Below are 21,293 nucleotides of genomic sequence, written 5' to 3'. Positions count from 1 at the left end.
TTGAATTCATTAATTTTTTATTTTTTTATTTAACACGCATAGTGTACACACAGCTAGGCTATCTGGTTGTGTTGTTGTCCGAACGGCCCTCTGAGTCTCCTCTTGGCAGGTCTATAGTGCAGTTTGCCACTGGCTCCAGATGAAAAGCTCCAACACACAGATAGATTTCCTATACTCTCCAGCTGCCAGGGCGGTTTCCTGGACATGTGAGCAGCATTAGTGGAGAAATGGGAAGCCGTGTTGGGAAATGACAGGAGAATGGATCTATCCTTTCCTTTTTTACACCTTCTCACCAAGAGTCTTCTCCGAGTTCTCATTGGAGATTTATGACATGAATATGGGGATTCTTAATTGCCAGTGCACATGAAAGACCTTTTACTTCTAGTGGGTAGACAGAGCCAAGCCAAATGTGGCTGGCGCTCAGTGCAATCGAACAGCCCCAGTCCGACGACACACTCTCTGTGCAGCCTCTGCCAAATCCCCATTCCACAACGTGTTTGTTTTTCCTCTGTGAAACAAAGAGCACACGTTTCAGATGGCGCTGGAGGGTGTAGATTGAGTACCAGCCTAGAGGGGAGGGTGGGGTTTGGCTTGATAGGGGATAGTAGGAGGTGTGGCCGTGATGATGGTCATAACCTCAGCCTAGTTTAGTGCCCCACGCGCCGAAGCAGTGGCCACGGCTTCACATGGGGCGCCACACAGGCACGTGGCACAGTCCTCAGCCAGGAGAGGAGGGAGAGGAGGAGAGCAAGTGGCCAATCCCATTCCACCCCAGATTAACCTCGTCTGAGAGTTCACTTCACCCTTTAATCTTAAAGAGCAGCAGCGAGAACCTGCCTGACCACCCTCCCTCCCTCTCCCCTCTCCTTTATCTCTCTCTCTCTCTCACTCTCTATCCTCACCTAGTGGGAACTTCTGAATGAGAGGGGAGGGGGAGCAGAGGGATGGTGAGAGGAGGGAGGGAGGCAGGCTGGTAATTATTTCCAAAGGTCATTCTGTTAATGACTACCTGCTTGGCTAATGAGATTCAGTAAAGCTCACTCACGATGTTTCGCTGGCGTATGTTTCGCCCGTGTGCCGAGACGTGTGAGGAGAAACACAGGTGTGACTGCAGCCCAGCGTCAGTCCATCGGAGGGAGGGAGGAGAGAAGAGAGCAGGAGAGAATGGAGGTGGGAGGGCATGAGCGTGAGAGAGAAAAAGAGAAATGTACCAACATCCACACACATTTATTATATGCCTCGCACAACATTTAATTTGGCAAAGAAACGTGATTTTTTTTTTCTCCCACATTTATAAATACCAGGGAGACTAATTATCTGCGTTCAGTCTAATTTGCCTCCAAACTTTTCCTTACGACTTAATTAAAGCATTTTTTCTCCATCGTGTTCTTGCACGTCAACAGACTCCGAGCATGTGATATCCCTTTCAAAGTGCCAGTGTGCTCTTGCCTTATTTCTTGTGAAAATATTTTCAAGCATGTGTGCTATTCTATGTACTTATTTGGATTCTAAACAGCAGAGAGAACATTGGCCTTAAGGGGTTTTCTCTGTGGATTGCTGCTCAATGACTGCTTCTTCTGCCTAACAAAGAGCCCTGCTGTCAACTCCTCCAGTTGCTGTAAACTCCTCCAGTTTAAATGCCTGCACTAATTTACCTCCCCCATTTCTACACATATCAACGTCCAGGAGAAATAAGGAAGTTATGATACGCTGTCTTACAGTTGTCCAGATTGATGTTGGGCTTGTGTTTGAGGTGCTGTGACAGACAGACAGACAGACAGACAGACAGACAGACAGACAGACAGACAGACAGACAGACAGACAGACAGACAGACAGACAGACAGACAGACAGACAGACAGACAGACAGACAGACAGACAGACAGACAGACAGACAGACAGACAGACAGACAGACAGACAGACAGACAGACAGACAGCAAGAGGCTGTGGATAGATCAGCCACGCTGCTTGTTTTTCAACCTGAGTATTAAAGGACGGAAGCTGCATAGACTGCCTAAGTCAATTAACCTTCTGACCTTGGCATGCTAACGGCATAGGGATAGGTCAAAACAAAGACTGGCATGCCATTTCATCTTTATCTGCCACATATTACATGCTTGTGAAACATCTTCCCAGGGTTTCGCGTCATGAATTCCACCAACTTTGAGGCATTTCTTTGTAGTCTTCCAGTCAGCCCTCCCTAAACCCCCTGTCCCAAGAGCATTTGCGTATGTTTTTTTCTCTCTCTTTCCCCCCCACTCCAGTCTGTGTTTTCCTCGCACTTCCCTGCGATTATAAACAGCTGCGGATTTCAAGCAGTGCCACATTAAAATGTGTATGTTTCAGATGTCCAAACTGGGAGCCCCCACTCCTCTCCCTTCTCCCTCCCTCTCTATTTTTGTCATTCTTTTCCCCAATAAATGCCTCAAAAACCGGTAGTGGTCTAAAAATAGATTGTGGCGGAGCTAAATATAGTGCTTGGTTGGCGGGGCTGGAAATGAGAGTGGAGAAGAATAGGCATGGAATAGCTGTGTGTGTGTGCGCGCAAAGCGCCAGGTTGTTCATTCAGTCTCCCTCTCTCACGACAGTGAACACTTGCCTCCAGAGACCACATGCACATGACCCGGGTGGTCAGAGACCCAGTGGTGCCAATAGACATTTGATCGTCGGGATAAAGGATTTCATTCACAGCTTTTTTCTTTCTCTCTTAAGACTCCCTGTCTTTTTTCTTCTCCTCTCAGAGAAATGAAAGGCACAGCTTTCTTGCAGTTGATCATGCTTTATGAGCAGCCTTGTTTCAACCCGTACAGACTGAAAATAACACACACACTCCTATGCATCAGACGTTTGAGTCATTTAGCAGACACTCTTATCCAGAGCAAGTAAGTGTCATGTTCAAGGGCACATTGGCAGATGTTTCACCTAGTCAGCTCAAGGATTTGAACTAGCAGCCTTTCAGTTACCGGCCCAACACTATAACCGCTAGGCCGCCGCATTATGTCACACGTAGACAAATCTCCATTATTTGTTCATCAGGTTTCAGGTAGGCAAATGTTCAAGGGGTTAGTTAAAGTCCTGTTGGGAGTAAGGCTTCATGACATTTGTCACAAGGGTTGAGAAGGGAACTAACGGCAGCTTCACCTCCATTGGGGCTTGAAAATGTCAAGTCGTTTTCACACAAGTTAATTGGCAGGTAATCACCCCTAGCAGGAGTTACAAATCTGAGAGATGTCACCCACCCCCACGGCCAAGGTAACCTGTCTGGTGGAACCACAATGAGGCCTGCATGCTAAAGATAAGCTAAAAACCTCTCCTCACCATGAGTTCACGGCAGCGCACGGTATCGTACAGAGCCATGGTCGCATGGAGCTCCCTTCCATCTCCAATTGCTCAAGCAAACTGCAAAATTACCTTTAAAAAAAAGAGAGATTTAACAACGTCTTATGGAATGGCAGGGACTGTGAGGGGACACACACAAGACAACAATAAAAGTGTTGCTCGCTTTTAGATTCCTCTTTTGGGAGAAGCACAAGACAACATGGCGGTGTGCGCATGCTGATTACAGTCCTTAGCTCAGCATTTTGTTCCACATCAGACAGACAGACAGACAGACAGCCAGTCCAGAAAAGCAGAACTCCTGACTAGGAACTACAAGTAGCGTTTTGATCATTGCAAACATTCTAAGGTCCATACAAGCGGAAGTCTGAGGTACTCACAACAACAAAAAGGCCTTTTAAAATAGACCTTTTTGGAATGTGTCAATATTTTGTCCCTGTGGTATGGTGTAGTAGTGCAGTGGCAGGCCACTTCTGAGGCCACGCTGCCAAGCGCAGGCTCTTTCACTACACAGCCCAAAAACACTTCACGCCAGGCATTAAGATGAAATGATGCCTTATTCTTTGAAACTATTTGTGGAAAACTTTGAATATTGAATATCTATTCTTATAGCTGGTGTTTCCTGCCATGCCCCTCCCATGGTGGCTGTGGACAGGGAGGGAGGGAGGGAGGCAGGGAGGGTGTGGAAACACAAGGTCACAGCGCGGAGGTCAAACGGCTGGTCATTGTTACTCAGGGCCTCCAGGCCTCTTTCCTGTTGTGGCACCAAGCGATAAGCGACACAGAGACAAAAGACGATAACTGAAGATTGGTGGGCCACCGAGGGGACGGACGGGGTGGGGATCAAGACGACAGGGAGTAGACTCACTCATTACAGCCAGAACCAATCTTTTATGACCAGCCCTTATGTAAGCCAGGGTGGCTACAGTAAGTACAGTTATTCTCCTAGCGTTACTGGTCAAACACATGTTCTTGGTGTCCCCTGCAGAGTTTTTTTTTAAACACTGGGGGCTAGGAGGGGAGGACATTAGAGATTGGGGTACAAGTGTCCTCTTTATCCTTCTTCACTGTGCTGGCATTGTGCCTTTATAGTGGCTGGCTCATTATGAGTGATTCACTGTGAATGGTCACACTGTCCTCCTGACTGAGGATGCTGCTTCTGCTAACAGTCGGATACAGTCTGATATTGACATGATTTGGGCCGCGAGTGCTTCTTCTTTATGGACAGCACAGTCCTCTTGTACAGTGGCTGAGACTTGTCTCTGAAACACTCCTGTTTCTCTTTGGACTCCATGACTACTCCACCAGAAGTACCACATCCATGTCCCCTTTCCCAGTTTGAATGGGATAAAAATGAATTGACAGAGGACACGCTTGAAAACACACTCTGTCCATTTCGCATTCTGCTTTTCGTTTAACTCATCCTCCAGTATGGTGATCCCAGACAGCTGTAATTGCACACTTTGGAGAGCGATATTACCAAACGGATTCTAACTGCTAGCCTTTGATTCCTGATTATAGTGTTCCAGAATACCAGGACCAGGGGGCTTCAAAGCAGCCAAATCACTGAGAAGTCATTGATGCATTTATAACCAAAACGTATTCTGAATTCGGGGTCCTATAGATTGCCACACATGCACACGCAGATGCGCGCACACACACACACACACACACACACACACACACACACACACACACACACACACACACACACACACACACACACACACACACACACACACACACACACACACACACACACACACACACACACACACACACACACACACCACCTATCTCTGGGCATTTCCTCTCTCTCTCTACATGGTACTGGCATGTTCAGACCACGCTTCATGAAACTGTGGCCTTCCTGTCTTTGGTCTGCCATCTGCTTCCAATAAGCTAAGCCAGGCTGATCCCTCTGATGTTCCCCCACTTGCACAAGTGGCTGAGAGAGAGAGAGAAATAGAGAGAGAAGAGAGAAATAGAGAGAGGAGGAGCTAGCAGTCCGAGCACTCTATTGCTGTATCCCACCACTGGCTGCCACCAACAAGGCATCTGTGAATGTGCTTAGAGTGCGGTAACATGACGATGGGACATGAATCCACAGTGGGACCCTGCTATCTTGTTAGCTGTGATGGGAAAGGACATTGTTTCTCCCCATAGCTCCTAGTCATCCACAATGGGCTGCTCTCACCAATCTGCTCGGGTGAAATTGAGCATGGTACTTTGTAATGGTGAGGGAGCTCTGAGCTCTGTGAGAGGTCGCCACACACTGGAATGATGGTGTGTGTGTGTGTGTGTGTGTGTGTGTGTGTGTGTGTGTGTGTGTGTGTGTGTGTGTGTGTGTGTGTGTGTGTGTGTGTGTGTGTGTGTGTGTGTGTGTGTGTGTGTGTGTGTGTGTGTGTGTGTGTGTGTGTGTGTGTGTGTGTGTGTGTGTGTGTGTGTGTGTGTGTGTGTGTGTGTGTGTGTGTGTGTGTGTGCGCCATATTAGACCCAGACAATGACACTCTCTAGGCTCAGTCAGAAACGTGACCAGTAAGAAGTTGTTTATCTCACACAACAATCCCTCATGATTTTCCCTTTCTTCCACACACCAAACATGATTAACCACAAGTTACCCTGTTATTAAAACCCTTAAATGTGCTTATTTGGCCAAGTGTTTTTCCACCAGCAAGTGCTGAATTTGACCACAAAAGTAGAAGAAGACATACAGTGCATTCGGAAAGTATTCAGACTCCTTTACTTTTTCCCCCCTCATCAATGTTCACACAATACTCCATAACAACAAAGCAAAAACAGGTTTTTAGACATTTTTGCGCAAATATAATAATAACTGAAATATCACATTTAAATAACTATTCAGACCCTTTACTTAGTACTTTGTTGAAGCACCTTTGGCAGCAAGGACAGCCTCAAATCTTCTTGGGTAGGACGCTACAAGCTTGGTACACCTGTATTTGGGGAGTTTCTCCCGTTCTTGTCTGCAGATCCTCTCAAGCTCTGCCAGGTTGGATGGGGAACGTCGCTGCACAGCTATTTTCAGGTCTCTCATAGTCAGAGTCATTTAGGTGCTTTTTGGCAAACTCCAAGCGGGTTGTCATGTGCCTTTTACTGAGTAGTGGCTTCTGTCTGGCCACTCTACCATAAAGGCCTGATTGGTTGAGTGTTGCAGAGATGGTTGTTCCTCTGGAAGGTTCTCCCATCTACACAGATGAGCTCTGGAGCTCTGTCAGAGTGACCATCGGGTTCTTGGCCACTTCCCTGACCAAGACCCTTCTCCCCCGATTGCTCCGTTTGGCCGTGCGACACAATCCTGTCTCGGAGCTCCATGGACAATTCCTTTGACTTCATGACTTGGTTTTTACTCTGACATGCACTGTCAACTGTGGGACCTTATATAGACAGGTGTGTGCCTTCTCCAAATCATGTCTAACCATTTGAATTTACCACAGGTGGGCTCCAATCAAGTTGTAGAGACATCTCAAAGATTATCAAATGAAACAGGATGCACCTGCGCTCAATTTCGAGTCTCATAGTAAAGGGTCTAAATACTTATGTAAATAAGGTATTTCTGTATTTATTTGTAATACATTTGAAAACATTTCTAAAACCCTGTTTGCACTTTGTCATTATGGGGTACTGTGTGTAGATTGATGAGGAAAATGATTTATTTAATCGATTTTAGAATCAGGCTAACACTTTCCGAATGTACTGTATTTACAAGAAAAGTATCGTTCTTTCGGGTTTCACTGATCTTTATTAGATAAGGCCATAGTCATTGTCCTTCATTTTGTATGCTCTGCTCTCACCCTAAATTTATGCAGTTAATGTCGTTGGTCTTGAGGACCTTGCGAAACATCATCCCCCCCATCTGTCACCATTGGTCATAAACACATTATTGAATGTACGCCTTAGCCGTCATACCCCACTGCCAAGATTACCCAGGGATGCGGCCACTGGAATGATCACCAGTTAACACTCCCAAAATACGAGCCAAAGCCCCCACCTGGGCAAAGGTTGTCTCCAACAAGCAAACGAGAGAGAGAGAGAGATGGTCTGGGTGGCAGAGTTCCCAACAGCCGAACCCTGGTATGGCATGGGCTCTAGCGTCAGCTGTCCCTCACGCTGCGTAAAACTAGAAACCAAAATAACCTGTAGTATACCCCTTGAAATACCCACCCAAAATCACCCTGATTACAAAATAGCATGTTCCAAGAAATATTATTATGCATTACACAAGTGTGCATTGCATTCAAATCAAATCAAATCAAATTGTATTTGTCACATACACATGGTTAGCAGATGTTAGTGCGAGTGTAGCGAAATGCTTGTGCTTCTAGTTCCGACAATGCAGTAATAACCAACGAGTAATCTAACCTAACAATTCCAAAACTACTACCTTATAGACACAAGTGTAAGGGGATAAAGAATATGTACATAAAGATATCTGAATGAGTGATGGTACAGAGCGGCATAGGCAAGATACAGTAGATGGTATTGAGTGCAGTATATACATATGATTTGAGTATGTAAACAAAGTGGCATAGTTAAAGTGGCTAGTGATATATGTATTACATAAGGATGCAGTAGATGATATAGAGTACAGTATTTACATATACATATGAGATGAATAATGTAGGGTATGTAAACATTATATTTGGTAGCATTGTTTAAAGTGGCTAGTGATATATATTACATAATTTCCCATCAATTCCCATTATTAAAGTGGCTGGAGTTGAGTCAGTGTGTTGGCAGCAGCCACTTTAAGTGTGTTGGCCTTGAGATAAAAGCTGTTTTTCAGTCTCTCGGTCCCAGCTTTGATGCACCTGTACTGACCTCGCCTTCTGGATGATAGCAGGGTGAACAGGCAGTGGCTCGGGTGGTTGCTGTCCTTGATGATCTTAATGGCCTTCCTGTGACATCGGGTATTCGTGGTTTTGTAATGTACCTTCAAAAAGCATATATTCTCAGCTTAGGGTGTGAGGTGTGAGGTGTGAGGTGGGGTGTGGATGCGAAGGGTACAGATGAAGAGGGTATGGTATGTAGGACACAGTGTCTACACTCCTCCTTCTGCACACAGGCCCCCTGACAGGCCGAGCCAGGAGGGAACATCATGAGGAAGGAGTTTAATTAGGAGCACGCCTCCAGAAAGGGAGAGACTGGGACAGAGACACAGAGCCAAGCAGCCGAGCAGTCTTTCCTCTCTCGCGTTCCTGCTTTCTTTCTCCATCACTCCTCTCTCTCTCTCTCTCTCTCTCTCTCTCTCTCTCTCTCTCTCTCTCTCTCTCTCTCTCTCTCTCTCTCTCTCTCAATCCCTCTTTTCCTCCTGTCTTGCTTCCTCTGTTTCTCATCTCTCTCTCTTTCTCTCACTTCAAAGTTTGTCCAAGATAGCCTATTGTCTGCTTTGTTAGATTGATCTCCAGTCATCAATATAGCTTTGGACTGTGGATCACGGAGCTTTTATCTCCAACTACTATTACGATGTCAGCATCTTGGTCTTCGTACCGAGGTATTTTTCTCCCCTCACAATTATTATTTTTAGATAGACAGACGGGAAACATTTGATGTCAGTGAAAATATGTGGGAATAAAACAGCGTCAATTTGAGCATTTGACGTGAGTGAGATGTTTTATCACTATGTTTGCATTATCTACATATCTCCTGAACAGTTGTTTATTTTCCTGCCATTTCTTGACATGGTGTATTTATCTTTCTTTCTATATCGACTATGACTACTTTAGCGGGAAAATTTAGATTTTTACTTTTATTTATCGTTTTGATACAGTGGCCACTTATTTTCTCGCTTTTGAGATGATGTCAGTGGATCTAAAGAGAGAGAGAGAGAGAGAGAGAGAGAGAGAGAGAGAGAGAGAGAGAGAGAGAGAGAGAGAGAGAGAGAGAGAGAGAGAGAGAGAGAGAGAGAGAGAGAGAGAGAGAGAGAGAGAGAGAGGGAGAGAGGCCTTCTATGGCCATGTCATGGCTGCATTGCCTCTGATTGGCTGCTGGGCTGGATGGCCGCACTTGGCAACAGGTGTGATGTCCCTGACAGGTGGGCATGTCTGGGATGAGTGGCATAGTGACCTTGCATGGCACCCTTATACTGCTGAGCCCCGGTGGAAAGCTAAGCCAGGGCCACATGCCTCAAAGTCATATGACACTCCCACCCTCCGTCCCACTACCTCATCAACACCCCCAGACAGGCCCACTGCCCCATATCAGTCACGCCATATGGGTCTCAAGTTTGTAGTACCAGAGCAAAGTACCCAAATATTTGAAAAAGGGACAGAGAGAGACACAGAGAGAGACACAGAGAGAGACACAGAGAGAGACAGAGACAGAGAGAGACAGAGAGAGAGGGACAGAGAGGCTAGTGAATCTTGACACGCTACCTCACCACGAGACGCCTCCGGCATCAAACAGCGATCTCACAAACGAAGCCCTCAGTTCACTAAAACCACACTTTAAAAATAGCTTCATTCTCCTGACATCAAAGATGACTGGAGTGTTATTTGTTTTAGAAACAGGCGGCTCACTCTTAGTCACTTCTATCAATTTACAGTAGTGCGCTTCTCTGCTTGCGACGACAAGCAGAGTGTCACACAAATGAGGAGAATAAAATGGTGAGATTAATTTATTTTAGCATCTCTCTCTCCCATTAGCTCACTCTCTCTATTTGTCTCTAGCATTGAGACACACACACACACACATATGATCACCATCAAATCTAAGCTGTATTAAAGATAATGTAGTTACAGTGGTGGGTGTGATAGGGAAGCCCAGATGAAAGCAGCGTGAAGCGCCGTCGTCTGCTCAGACAGGAGCGGGTCTGTGATACTCCTCCTGTAGACTAATCTCCTTTTATTAAAGCCGGCCTCTGTGGAGGAGAGAGCGAGGGGAAGGGAGGGAGGGGAGGGAAGTGGGTCTTTGATTGAAGCTCTAACTATCAGTTGCTACACCTTTCATTTCACTACTTCACTCACTGTAAATCTAATCGACACAATATGGGACACATCTCTGCACTCAACACTGCAGTGTGTGTGTATGTACACACACACATAAACAAACACACAAGCATATGCAGATCGCTCAAGAGTAGGGTTGCAAAGGGAGGGTATTTTACTGGGAACTTTAGAAGTTTACCAGTAAACTACCAGAATTTTGGTGTCTTTCAAGAATTTCATGCAATCTATTACAAGACATCTCATGGCCTTTTTGGGTACTTCAGATGATCACAGGCGTCTGTAATTATCTCTGGCCCTCTGTGTGGCATCATCACATGTAAAATATATGAAATAATTGAATAAGATGATTTAAAAATAAAATATAGAATGACAAAGCTGTAAAACATTATCCGAAATATAAACCATCAACTTAGTGACTATCATTGGTGTTTCAGCATGACATTTCCTTTATAGATTTGTTTTTACAAACTGTATTTATTTCACTATATCAACATGTATTTGTTGTCAATGTTTTGGCATCAAACTGGCAGCAGTTGTGAATAAAGTCAATAGTTGGAAGAGTTGCAGAGTTAATTGAAAATAATGCCATTGCTGATTAGATTCTTTGTCCATTAATTAGGCTATTTTCTTGAACCATATGGTCTATCTACTCAAAACTCATGGACAATATGGACACAGACATAACAAATGAATGCTATATTGTCTATGACTAAATTATGTGTGTTTTTTTCCCCTTAAAAAAAAAGTGATTTAACCCTATCCCAAACTTGAACCCTTACCTTAACCAATCGGAATGAGTGCCTGAATGTAATGTTTTAACCCTATCCTAAACCTTAACTCTTACCTTAACCAATCGGAATGAGTGCCTGAATGTAATGTTTTAACCCGATCCAAAAACCTGGATCAGAAGGTTGCATGTTTTTAGTTTTTTAGTTTTAACCCTATCCTAAACCTTAACTCTTACCTTGTCCATTCAGAATGAGTGCCTAAACGTCGTGTTTTAACCCTATCCTAAACCTTAACTCTTACCTTATCAATTCAGAATGAGTGCCTAAACATCGTGTTTTAACCCTATCCTAAACCTTAACTCTTACCTTATCCATTCAGAATGAGTGCCTAAACGTTGTGTTTTAACCCTATCCTAAACCTTAACTCTTACCTTATCCATTCAGAATGAGTGCCTAAACATCGTGTTTTAACCCTATCCTAAACCTTAACTCTTACCTTATCCATTCAGAATGAGTGCCTTAGCGTTGTGTTTTAACCCTATCTAAAACCTTAACTCTTACCTTATCCATTCAGAATGAGTGCCTAAACGTTGTGTTTTAACCCTATCTAAAACCTTAACTCTTACCTTATCCATTCAGAATGAGTGCCTTAACGTTGTGTTTTAACCCTATCTAAAACCTTAACTCTTACCTTATCCATTCAGAATGAGTGCCTAAACGTTGTGTTTTAACCCTATCTAAAACCTTAACCCTTAACTTTCAAAATGTGGTGTTTGGAGCAACTTTGAAATGCGTTGTTTTGGAGAAATGTGGATAAACGTCGTCTAATTCTGCAGTGAGACTGTGAGAGCTTGTTGCTTACATACCTAAACACACAAATTAAAACACACATGCTGTAGATACACAAAAACAACACGTGCAGAGAAACGATGTTAGATATAATTGTATCACTCCCACTTTAGTGAGAGACTGTATATCTTGGTCTAACGAGGGATAGAGGGACAGCTCTTCTCTTCCCTTTCCTCCTTCGGTGGCATTGAGAGAAAGGGGGGCGTGCTGTGGCCACAGAAACAGGATCAGGTGGCCATCAGGTGGCCAAGAGAGAGATTGCTGCCTGTATACACAGTCTGTCAAACACACACTCTTACACAACCACAGACCTGCCACACACAAACCCAACGCACACGTACATCTGTAACCATAACAGTCCCATTCCGGCCTCCTCAGCTGCCAATGTCAGCAATATGTTTTATTTCGATGTTCATCGCTGACTGTGTCTCTGTGTGATTACAATGTATATAGTCCCCATGGCACCTCATTTGAGAGAGGAGTATGGATTTCATGTATTGTTAGTGAATGCTATTAAATCATTTATGTTCATCTGAGTGTTTAGCTACATGTTAACTTGTTGACAAGGACACCGCTATGTCCCCACCGCACTCCATCCCATCCCACATTGATGGACATTTTATTTTATTTTTTATTTATTTCACCTTTATTTAACCAGGTAGGCAAGTTGAGAACAAGTTCTCATTTACATGGGAATAGATCCTGTCAAAGCACTTTATGCCACACCAAGGACCACATCCCATTTAGCCTGTCAGTACCCACTTTAACCTCTGTGACACATTAGGCACACACACACTTAAACATTTTTTTTTTACACATCTCATTCATTCCTTCAGCCAGTTGAGTCCATTCTCAGGATCCATTCTAACAAGGGCGTAATTCACATTTCCTCTCCCCTGCTCTACTCTGGGCCCTGTTCCCCTGCCCTTCAACTGTGTTGTGCGACTGCTCTGTTTGCAGACGTTGAGAAAGAAGGGTCTAAACGGCTGTGACAGCCCCGACCCCGACGCAGACGACTCGGTCGGCCACAGCCCCGAGTCTGAGGACAAGTACAGGAAAATAAATGAGGACATTGATCTGATGATCAGCAGACAGAGACTGTGTGTAAGTACCGCCCGACACTCCCTGAGCCTTCTTCTCACCCTTCTCTCCCCCCTCTCTCTCTCTTTCTTTCTTTTCTTTCTTTCTCCCTTCCTCCATCCGTGCGTCTGCTGTCCATATGATGGGGTTTTTTTTGGTGGGACCCGGCAGGCATTAAGCAAGAAGGAGAACAAAGGTGGCGAGAGCCCGGAGCTCGAGTCTGCTCTCACCCTCACCCCGCGCACTGAGGAGAAATACAAACAGATAAACGAGGAGTTTGATCATATGATCAAAACTCATAAGATACCTGTAAGTACTGGACTTACACAGCATGCAGTCTCAGCTGGCTAAATAGCGGACGCTGAGTAACACGCATCCAAATGAACACCCTATTAGCCCAGCATTGTGTGACACTGCACTGCACGTCTGGTTGAAAAAAACAAGAGATAAGACCTCCTCATACTTTGAAGCACCTATACATGCGTGTATTCATAGCAGCTAACTCATCTAAGCGTCGTTACCTTAGTGGTTTAGTTCAAGTATAGTGCGCGCTTCGCCTCTCACACTCTTTAACCTCTGGCTTCATTTGTGACATCACACCATTAACCCTTTACCCATGATCCCTTGCCTGGCTCTCATGAGTGGTGTGGTTTGCATGCAGTTCCTCTTCTCCTGCGCCCACGCTATAGCTCAGTCACCCGAAACAACAGAGGGACAGATGCTAAGGCTCGAAAACAACAGGCACATAGGCACACACACCTGTGCAGACGTGCGCATGCGCACACACAAACACATACGCAAATGCACACCCTACTGTAGCCCTCATTACATAAATGTGAATAAAACATTCAATTGAAGGCCCTCACTGTAAAAAAAAAACACCCACAAGTCGAGTTGATTCAACTCATTACTAATAAGTAACTGGTTCCAGACTTCTTTTGTTTACTCAACTTTTGGTCAAAGTGTTCCCAAAACAACAAAAAAATTGTTGGCCCAAATCTGGCTCCAACTTGAGAAAACATTGGCAGAAATTCTGTCAACTTACGTGTTTGCTCAACTTGTCTCATACATTCTTTCAACCACAAATTATTATTTGGGCATCTTACCTCAAAAAAAAGGCTGTGAAACTAGTTACACAAACAGTGCTTCTAATATACAATGTTTTCAACATACATGTAGTATTTGACACACATGGACATACATAATTGCATTGTGCATGTTCTTTTGTTCAGTAATTATTGTTCATGTCGCACCTGGGATTTGAATACACTACTTCTTCATGGCATTACTGCCACGCCACCATGTCTGTGTCAATTATCAGTTAATTATCAGTTATTCTCTCATCATTGCTATGTTTTACTTATTTAAGCAATTTTTGTTTTTTCTAGATAGTTGTCAATTTTTTGTATGGCATATTATTCTGTTTTAATGTTACTCCTTAAACACTATGATAAATAAAATAGTTTTCCTTGAGTGTACTTTTAACAGAGCCGAGATTTACTTTGAAGAGCAAAGTGTAGCAATAAAGATTAAATCAGTTATTGACACAGAGATGGAGGCGTAGCAGGAATATTGGAATGCTGTGAACCAAGAAGTTGTGAGTTCAAATCCCAGGTGAGGACATGTATAAAGGAACATGCACAATGTAATCATGTGTGTCAAATACGTAAGTTGAAAACGTATGTTAAAAGCACATTGCCTTTTTTTAGGTAAGATGCCCAAATATACATTTCTAGTTGATTGAATACATGAGACAATTTGAACAAACATATCACTTTAAGTTGACATAATTTTTGACTATGTTTTCTCATGTTTGGACCAACAAATTGTTTTTAAAGTTCAGGTAACACTTTGACCAAAATGTTTATAATTTTTTTTTTAAGGCAGTGGAACCAGTAACTTAATAACATTTATTTGATACAACATTTTTTTTTTTTATAGTGGGGAGGGCGAGGAGTGCAGTTGTAATAATGAAGGTGGTGATAATCACATCTAATCAGGAGCAATATATTACCTCGCTGTCATTCAATGATCCCTCAGTTGTGACTGTAGAGATGGACCAGTGTCGACCATAACTTCAACTTCACAGAGTAAATAAAGGTCTTAGCAGTTAGTCAATCCCAAACAACCACAAAATGAATGCCACTCTCAATGGAAGCCAAGTGTGCTCCGCTCTCCATACAAACAGCCATATTGGAATGGTTAGCATTATAGCCATGGAGAAAGAGATGATTCCACAGTAGATCATCGAAAGGGAACAGTAACCTCTGGCAGAGTACTGTAGAGAGGGTGGAGGGGGTGTTGTGGTTAGAGGCCGGGTCGGGGTGAGGTTGGGTTAGGGTTGGGGTTTGGATGGGGGGGGGGGCAGTGGCAGTAAGGGTGTCTGCACACAACAAGTGGCAGTTCAGTATGTGGTCATGACGTCTGCCTAGCATAGGGCCTCTGGGTCACAGGGGAGGATGAGTGAAAACAGGAAGGATGGCACCACTGAAATGACAGCTTGCAGAGGGGGCCCACTGTACGCACACCCACACACACACACACACACACACACACACACACACACACACACACACACACACACACACACACACACACACACACACACACACACACACACACACACACACACACACACACACACACACACACACACACACACACTATGAAAATATTTAAACGTGAAATAGAATAGGAGGTGCTCACTTTTGAGCAATTTAAGAAATCAACCAGACACCCAAGACTGCTGGCTAACCAGCAAAAGCCCCAAAAGAGTGTGAGAGAGAGGGAGAGATGACAATGAAGACGAGGTGAAAGTCAAGGCTTTTGGACCCCACAAAATTCTATTTGTGTGGCTAAAAGGGAAAAGTTACAGGGGAGAGAAAATTGAAAAAGAAGACGAGGTGGAGCTCATATCCGATTTCCCCTGGCTGATGCTCTCACTGATGAGCCCTTCCATCGCTCTGAGACACATGGCTACAATTAGGGCTATATTTTCTACTTCTTTAAGCTAACATCCAGGAGCGACCACTTCCAGGGCACTCCCAAGGTTAAGCCCTTAGGTGGAGTGACACGATAAACATGACGAATCTGTCGCTTGGGGCCTAGGGGCCTAGCTACCAACCAACCTCATCCACATGCTGCTAGTCTTACCTGCCACTTAAAAAACACTTGATCTCGACATGACAGAGACATACCTCTATTTTAGTAAAAACCTGAGAATGGTGTTTATATAATGTACATTTACCAAAATCATTATAGATTTCCAACATCGTGCTCCACAAAATTGAGCAAATTCAGAACGAATACATTTGTAGTAGACGATATCAGCTTCCCTATCTGCTTCAAAAGGATTGGAATGAGAAACAATGACCACCCAGTGAAAAGTTGTTGTTGTGTTTTCTGAGATTCACTGTGCTTTTCCCTGGAAGTCGGCTACGTTAGGAGGTCACCATGTTAATCAAAGGGTGAAAACAGGCACAGAGAGTCAACGATGGGGCGGTAGAGAGACGAGTATATTCACATTGTAGACGGTGGCTGACCCTTTAAAGATGCCACTGTGGGAGGAGACAGTCCACATTGCACAAACACATCGTTTCCTCTCATTCCTGGGTGACAAGTAAAAGTCCCTTTCAGTTGTGACATTGTCTGGCCGTTGACCCTTTTTTTGTATGACTGGTCTTTCTATCTCCTTTATCGCTTTCTTTCTCTCGCTCACGGTTTCATTCGAGCTGTGATATATTTCTTTAGCCTTTGGATTTTTTTGGTTCTCTCTTTCACTGTAATCTTAAAACAGTTATCTCTATGCCTGTGTATTCTATTGTTGTGTTCTTTTGTTTTGTCTCTCTATTGTGTTTAATCATGCGTTCTTCCTATTTTGTCTCTCTCTTTCTCTCTCTCTCTCTCTCTCTCTCTCTCTCAGCAGGGCGTGGCCCCCTCCAACTATGAGATGCCGGTGTCCATCCCTGTTAGCAACCAGAACAGTCTCATCTACAGCCACCCAGGAGGTTCCCTAGGCAACCACAACCTGCTGCCCCTGGCACACCACATGCAGAGGAACAGCATGTCCCCCGGTGTCACACACAGACCTGCCAGTGCAGGTAACACACAAACAAGCACAAACTCTTTAAAGAGAAGCCCTCCATAACCATTCAGGGGAACGCACAGAGGAAATAAGGTCAGCTCTACTGACTGATAGTTCATTTAAGGGAAGGTGACTCAATATTACATTCAAACCAAGTCAGCAATCCCCTCCATTTACTGTGAGGTACTGTCCTGGGGATGTCAGGCCCTATGTATAGGTTTTAAGTTGCTGGTGACATAAGCACATGAGGCCTGTCGGTTTGTTATTGTTGTCTGAAGGCTCTATTTTGTCCCTCTGGGCAGTAGCCTGCTGCCCACACCCTCACCCTGTCATTAGGCCTGGATGCACCGCGCACCGGCACAAAGTAAATATGAGTTTTGGCGCTGCCGCCACCACACTAACCGCACACGCTCACGCTCCTCCCACTCCTCCACCTCGCACAACTTAAAAATACAAATGTGTTATTTATTTGGGACGCTATCGTCCAGTATCCACTCGCAGCGTCCGTTTGACTAGAACTTGTGGTTTGTTGGAAAGCTGTGGCATTTGGGTTTACACACACACACACACACACACACAAAACACACACACACACACACACACATCAGCCCTGGCACAAAAGAAGAAGGGGCTGATGGTTATAGTAACTTAGACAGAGTGTCACTGAAAGGCGAGAGAGGAGGAGGGAGCTGATGGGATGTGGGTGTGAAGGAGGGAGGCCTCTCCTCTAATGTTTTCCTCTTTTCCTCTCATCCCTCTTTCATCTTTCAGGTGGCCTCATGGGTGCTGACCTCACCACTGGTGCGGTTAGCAGTGCTGGTAAGGATGGCATCCTCCTTCTCACACACACAGATAAACACACACACAGGGCACCCACTCTCCCACCCAGACCATAAAACGCATGACTAATACCGACCTAAACTAAAATTGAGTTCCTGTCCTTGACGTGTTGATTTTAATGGTCTTGGAGTTCCTTAGGGAATGTTTGTCCAGTTCTGGGTCCGTGGTACATCCTGGTCTCGGCTCAGCAATTCTCTAACAAGTGGAAAAAGGAAAGAAAATCAGATTAGAGTGGGTAGGAAGACATTCAATCACAAAAGGGAAGGTGCTGTGTATGTGAGTTTTAGGGATCTTAGGGATCAGAGGTGTTATACCGATGCTTTTATTTATCCTTCAGTCTTCTGCACTCTCTTTCTATTTGTCAAATCATATCAAATCAATTGTATTAGTCACATGCGCCGAAAACAACAGGTGTAGACCTTACAGTGAAATGCTTACTTAAAGCCCCTAACCGACAGTGCAGTTTAAAAAAATATGGATAATAATAAGAGATAAAAGTAACAATCAATTAAAGAGGAGCAGTAAAAAAATAACAATATAAACAGGGAGGTACAGAGTCAGTGTGTGGGGACACCGGTTAGTTGAGTTAGTAAGAACAGTACATGTAGGTAGAGTTAATTAAAGTGACAATGCATTGATGACAACAGAGAGTGGCAGTGGTGTCAAGAGGAGAGGGGGGGCAGGCAATGTGAATAGTCTGGGTAGCCATTTGACTAGGTTTTCAGGAGTCTTATGGCAAGGGGTAGAAGCTGTTTAGATGCCTCTTGGACCTAGACTTGGTGCTCCGGTACCGCTTGCCGTTTGGTAGCAGAGAGAACAGTCTATGACTAGGTTAGCTGGAGTCTTTGACAATTTTCTGGGCCTTCCTCTGACACCGCCTTCAGGGCCTTCCTCTGACACCGCCTGGTACAGAAGTCCTGGATGGAAGAAAGCTTAGCCCCAGTGATGTACTGGGCCGTTCACACCACCCTCTGTAGTGCCTTGCGGTCAGAGGCTGAGCAGTTGCCATACCAGGCAGTGATGCAACCGGTCAGGATGCTCTCGATGGTGCAGCTTTAGAACCTTTTGAGGATCTGAGGACCCATGCCAAATCTGTTCAGTCTCCTGAGGGAGAATAGGTTTTGTTATGCCCGCTTCACGACTGTCATGGTGTGCTTGGACCATGATAGTTTGTTGGTGATGTGGACACCAAGGAACTTGAAGCTCTCAACCTGCTCCACAGCAGCCCCGTCAATGAGATTTGGGGCGTGCTCGGTCCTCCTTTTCCTGTAGTCCACAATCTTCTCCTTTGTCTTGATCACATTGAGGGAGCGGTTGTTGACCTGGCACCTTACGGCCAGGTCTCTGACCTCCTCCCTATAGGCTGTCTCATTGTTGTCGGTGATCAACCCTACCACTGTTGTGTCATCGGCAAATGTAATGATGGTGTTGGAGTCGTGCCTGGCCGTGCAGTCTTGAGTGAACAGGGAGTAAAGGAGGGGGCTGAGCACGCACCCCTGAGGGGCCCCTGTGTTGAGGATCAACATGGCGGATGTGTTGTTACCTACCCTTACCACCTGGAGGCGGCCTGTCAGGAAGTCCAGGATCCAGGTGTTTAGTCCCAGGGTCCTTAGCTTATTGATGAGCTTTGAGGGCACTATAATGTGTAATGTGTGTGTGTGTGTGTGTGTGTGTGTGTGTGTGTGTGTGTGTGTGTGTGTGTGTGTGTGTGTGTGTGTGTGTGTGTGTGTGTGTGTGTGTGTGTGTGTGTGTGTGTGTGTGTGTGTGTGTGTGTGTGTGTGTGTGTGTGCACGTGTGCGCATTATGTATTAATGAGCCGAGCATCATCACACTGCATTATACGACCCTTTAACCACTGTTTATTTCCTCTATCCTGACAACACACACGTCTCATTTTGTTTGGATATTTTAAGTCATTCATAGGCTATCTACTATCATATGTCTTGAGCAAAATACATTTAACATGGGCGTTGCTCGCCATGCCATAATGTTCCTGTGGAAAGTAAATCAGGCCATGTGTTTGTGTGTCTGCATTTATTTGCATGAGTTTGAATGGATTTACATGTGTGTTTGTGGGGTCATATGTGGTCACAATTTGCTGTACAGATTATATTAAACGGTTTGTCTTATAGTCAGCTAATAGGCAATTGGAGAAGCCCTCACAGATAGGGCACAGACAGCAGAAGGAGAGGGGAGAGTATTAGACTGTGTCTGGGAGGGGTTAGTTTCTCAGTAAGGGTTAGGGGGGTCAAGGGAGCACAGCTGGGCAGCCCTGTCTGGTCCCCAGGGCTCCCTGGTAGGGGTCAGAGCCCGGTCCCTCTGTCTGGCCCCTCACACACTCACACACACACACACAACAGAGTCGTTTGTTGTAGTGTGTGTTCCGTCGGCAGCGTGCTCCGGAGCGTGCTTCAAATGTAGCCTTTGTGTCACCGCGGCAATGAATAGAGGCACTCTGTGAGGACCCAGTGCGCTCAGCTGCGGTGAAAACACGCCATGGAGAGAGATTCATGTGGAACTAAAAAATATTCCATTAAAGTCCCTCTTAAATCTTACAGGGGGAAAAACCCCATGATGAATATTCAGCCATTCATGTGTGCAGGGGGAGAAACAGGGAGAGACACAGATGGAAGCGTTCTGTGAAGCCGGTCATAGGTTTTAATGATGTTCTGGGTTGTGTGTGACTCAGTGTGAGGTGGCCGCTGTTCCAGAGGTTATTTGTTCGCTTTTGCTTTGAAAAGCAAATTGTCAGTGGTGAGTGTTTTGACCTAGTGTTTGCTGCAGATGTTTGATTTTCTTATCAAATGTCCCTCGTTCTTAGAGAAACACACACACAGCCCCTTGTGCCACTCATGCCACGGGTGCCAACATTGTTAGACAGATTTGATTGATAAGCAACACATGACACAGTTTGATACTGGAAGGTCGAGTTGTCACCTCCTTGGTGTAAAAGCGGTGTGGCAGGGACAGTGTTTTTACTGAGAGGTGACAGGGGCTGGTTCATTCTCCTACACGGTGAAACAAGCAGAGCAGAGATCAAACCGCTGCTGACAGCTACATACTGCAAATACACAAATGGACATGGAAGGTGTTCTAAAGCTGGGAGTGGGACACCCTTCATCCACCTGCTCTCATTGTCTCTCTCTATATCTCCATAGGTCACAGGCACATGCACACAGGCTTGACACACACACACACACACACACACACACACACACACACACACACACACACACACACACACACACACACACACACACACACACACACACACACACACACACACACACACACACACACACACACACACAAACACAAACACAAACACAAACACAAACACACACACACACGTGCACACACACACACTGAGTGTAGAAAACATAAGGAATACCTTCCTAATATTGAGTTGTA

At 44.9% G+C, this 21,293-nt stretch overlaps 1 protein-coding gene across 12 annotated transcripts in view; it reads left to right on the top strand.

The window, feature by feature from the left end:
* LOC124036015 (myocyte-specific enhancer factor 2C-like) overlaps window positions 1-21,293 on the top strand; it is a 98,466-nt gene that overhangs the window by 61,093 nt on the left and 16,080 nt on the right. For 5 of the 12 annotated variants that reach the window (XM_046350048.1, XM_046350049.1, XM_046350047.1 and 2 more), the window contains exons 4-6: window positions 12,839-12,982; window positions 16,881-17,058; window positions 17,814-17,861. In XM_046350048.1, coding sequence (XP_046206004.1) covers window positions 12,839-12,982; window positions 16,881-17,058; window positions 17,814-17,861 — 370 coding nt within the window. Of the gene's footprint in view, window positions 1-12,838; window positions 12,983-13,129; window positions 13,268-16,880; window positions 17,059-17,813; window positions 17,862-21,293 lie in introns of all 12 variants that reach the window. The other 7 variants (XM_046350053.1, XM_046350058.1, XM_046350052.1 and 4 more) reach the window with 4 other exon arrangements.

Source organism: Oncorhynchus gorbuscha, linkage group LG05 (genome assembly GCF_021184085.1).
Source record: "Oncorhynchus gorbuscha isolate QuinsamMale2020 ecotype Even-year linkage group LG05, OgorEven_v1.0, whole genome shotgun sequence".
Taxonomy (NCBI): domain Eukaryota; kingdom Metazoa; phylum Chordata; class Actinopteri; order Salmoniformes; family Salmonidae; genus Oncorhynchus; species Oncorhynchus gorbuscha.
Note: the sequence above shows the minus strand (reverse complement) of the source record. Positions and strands in the feature narration are given on the sequence as shown.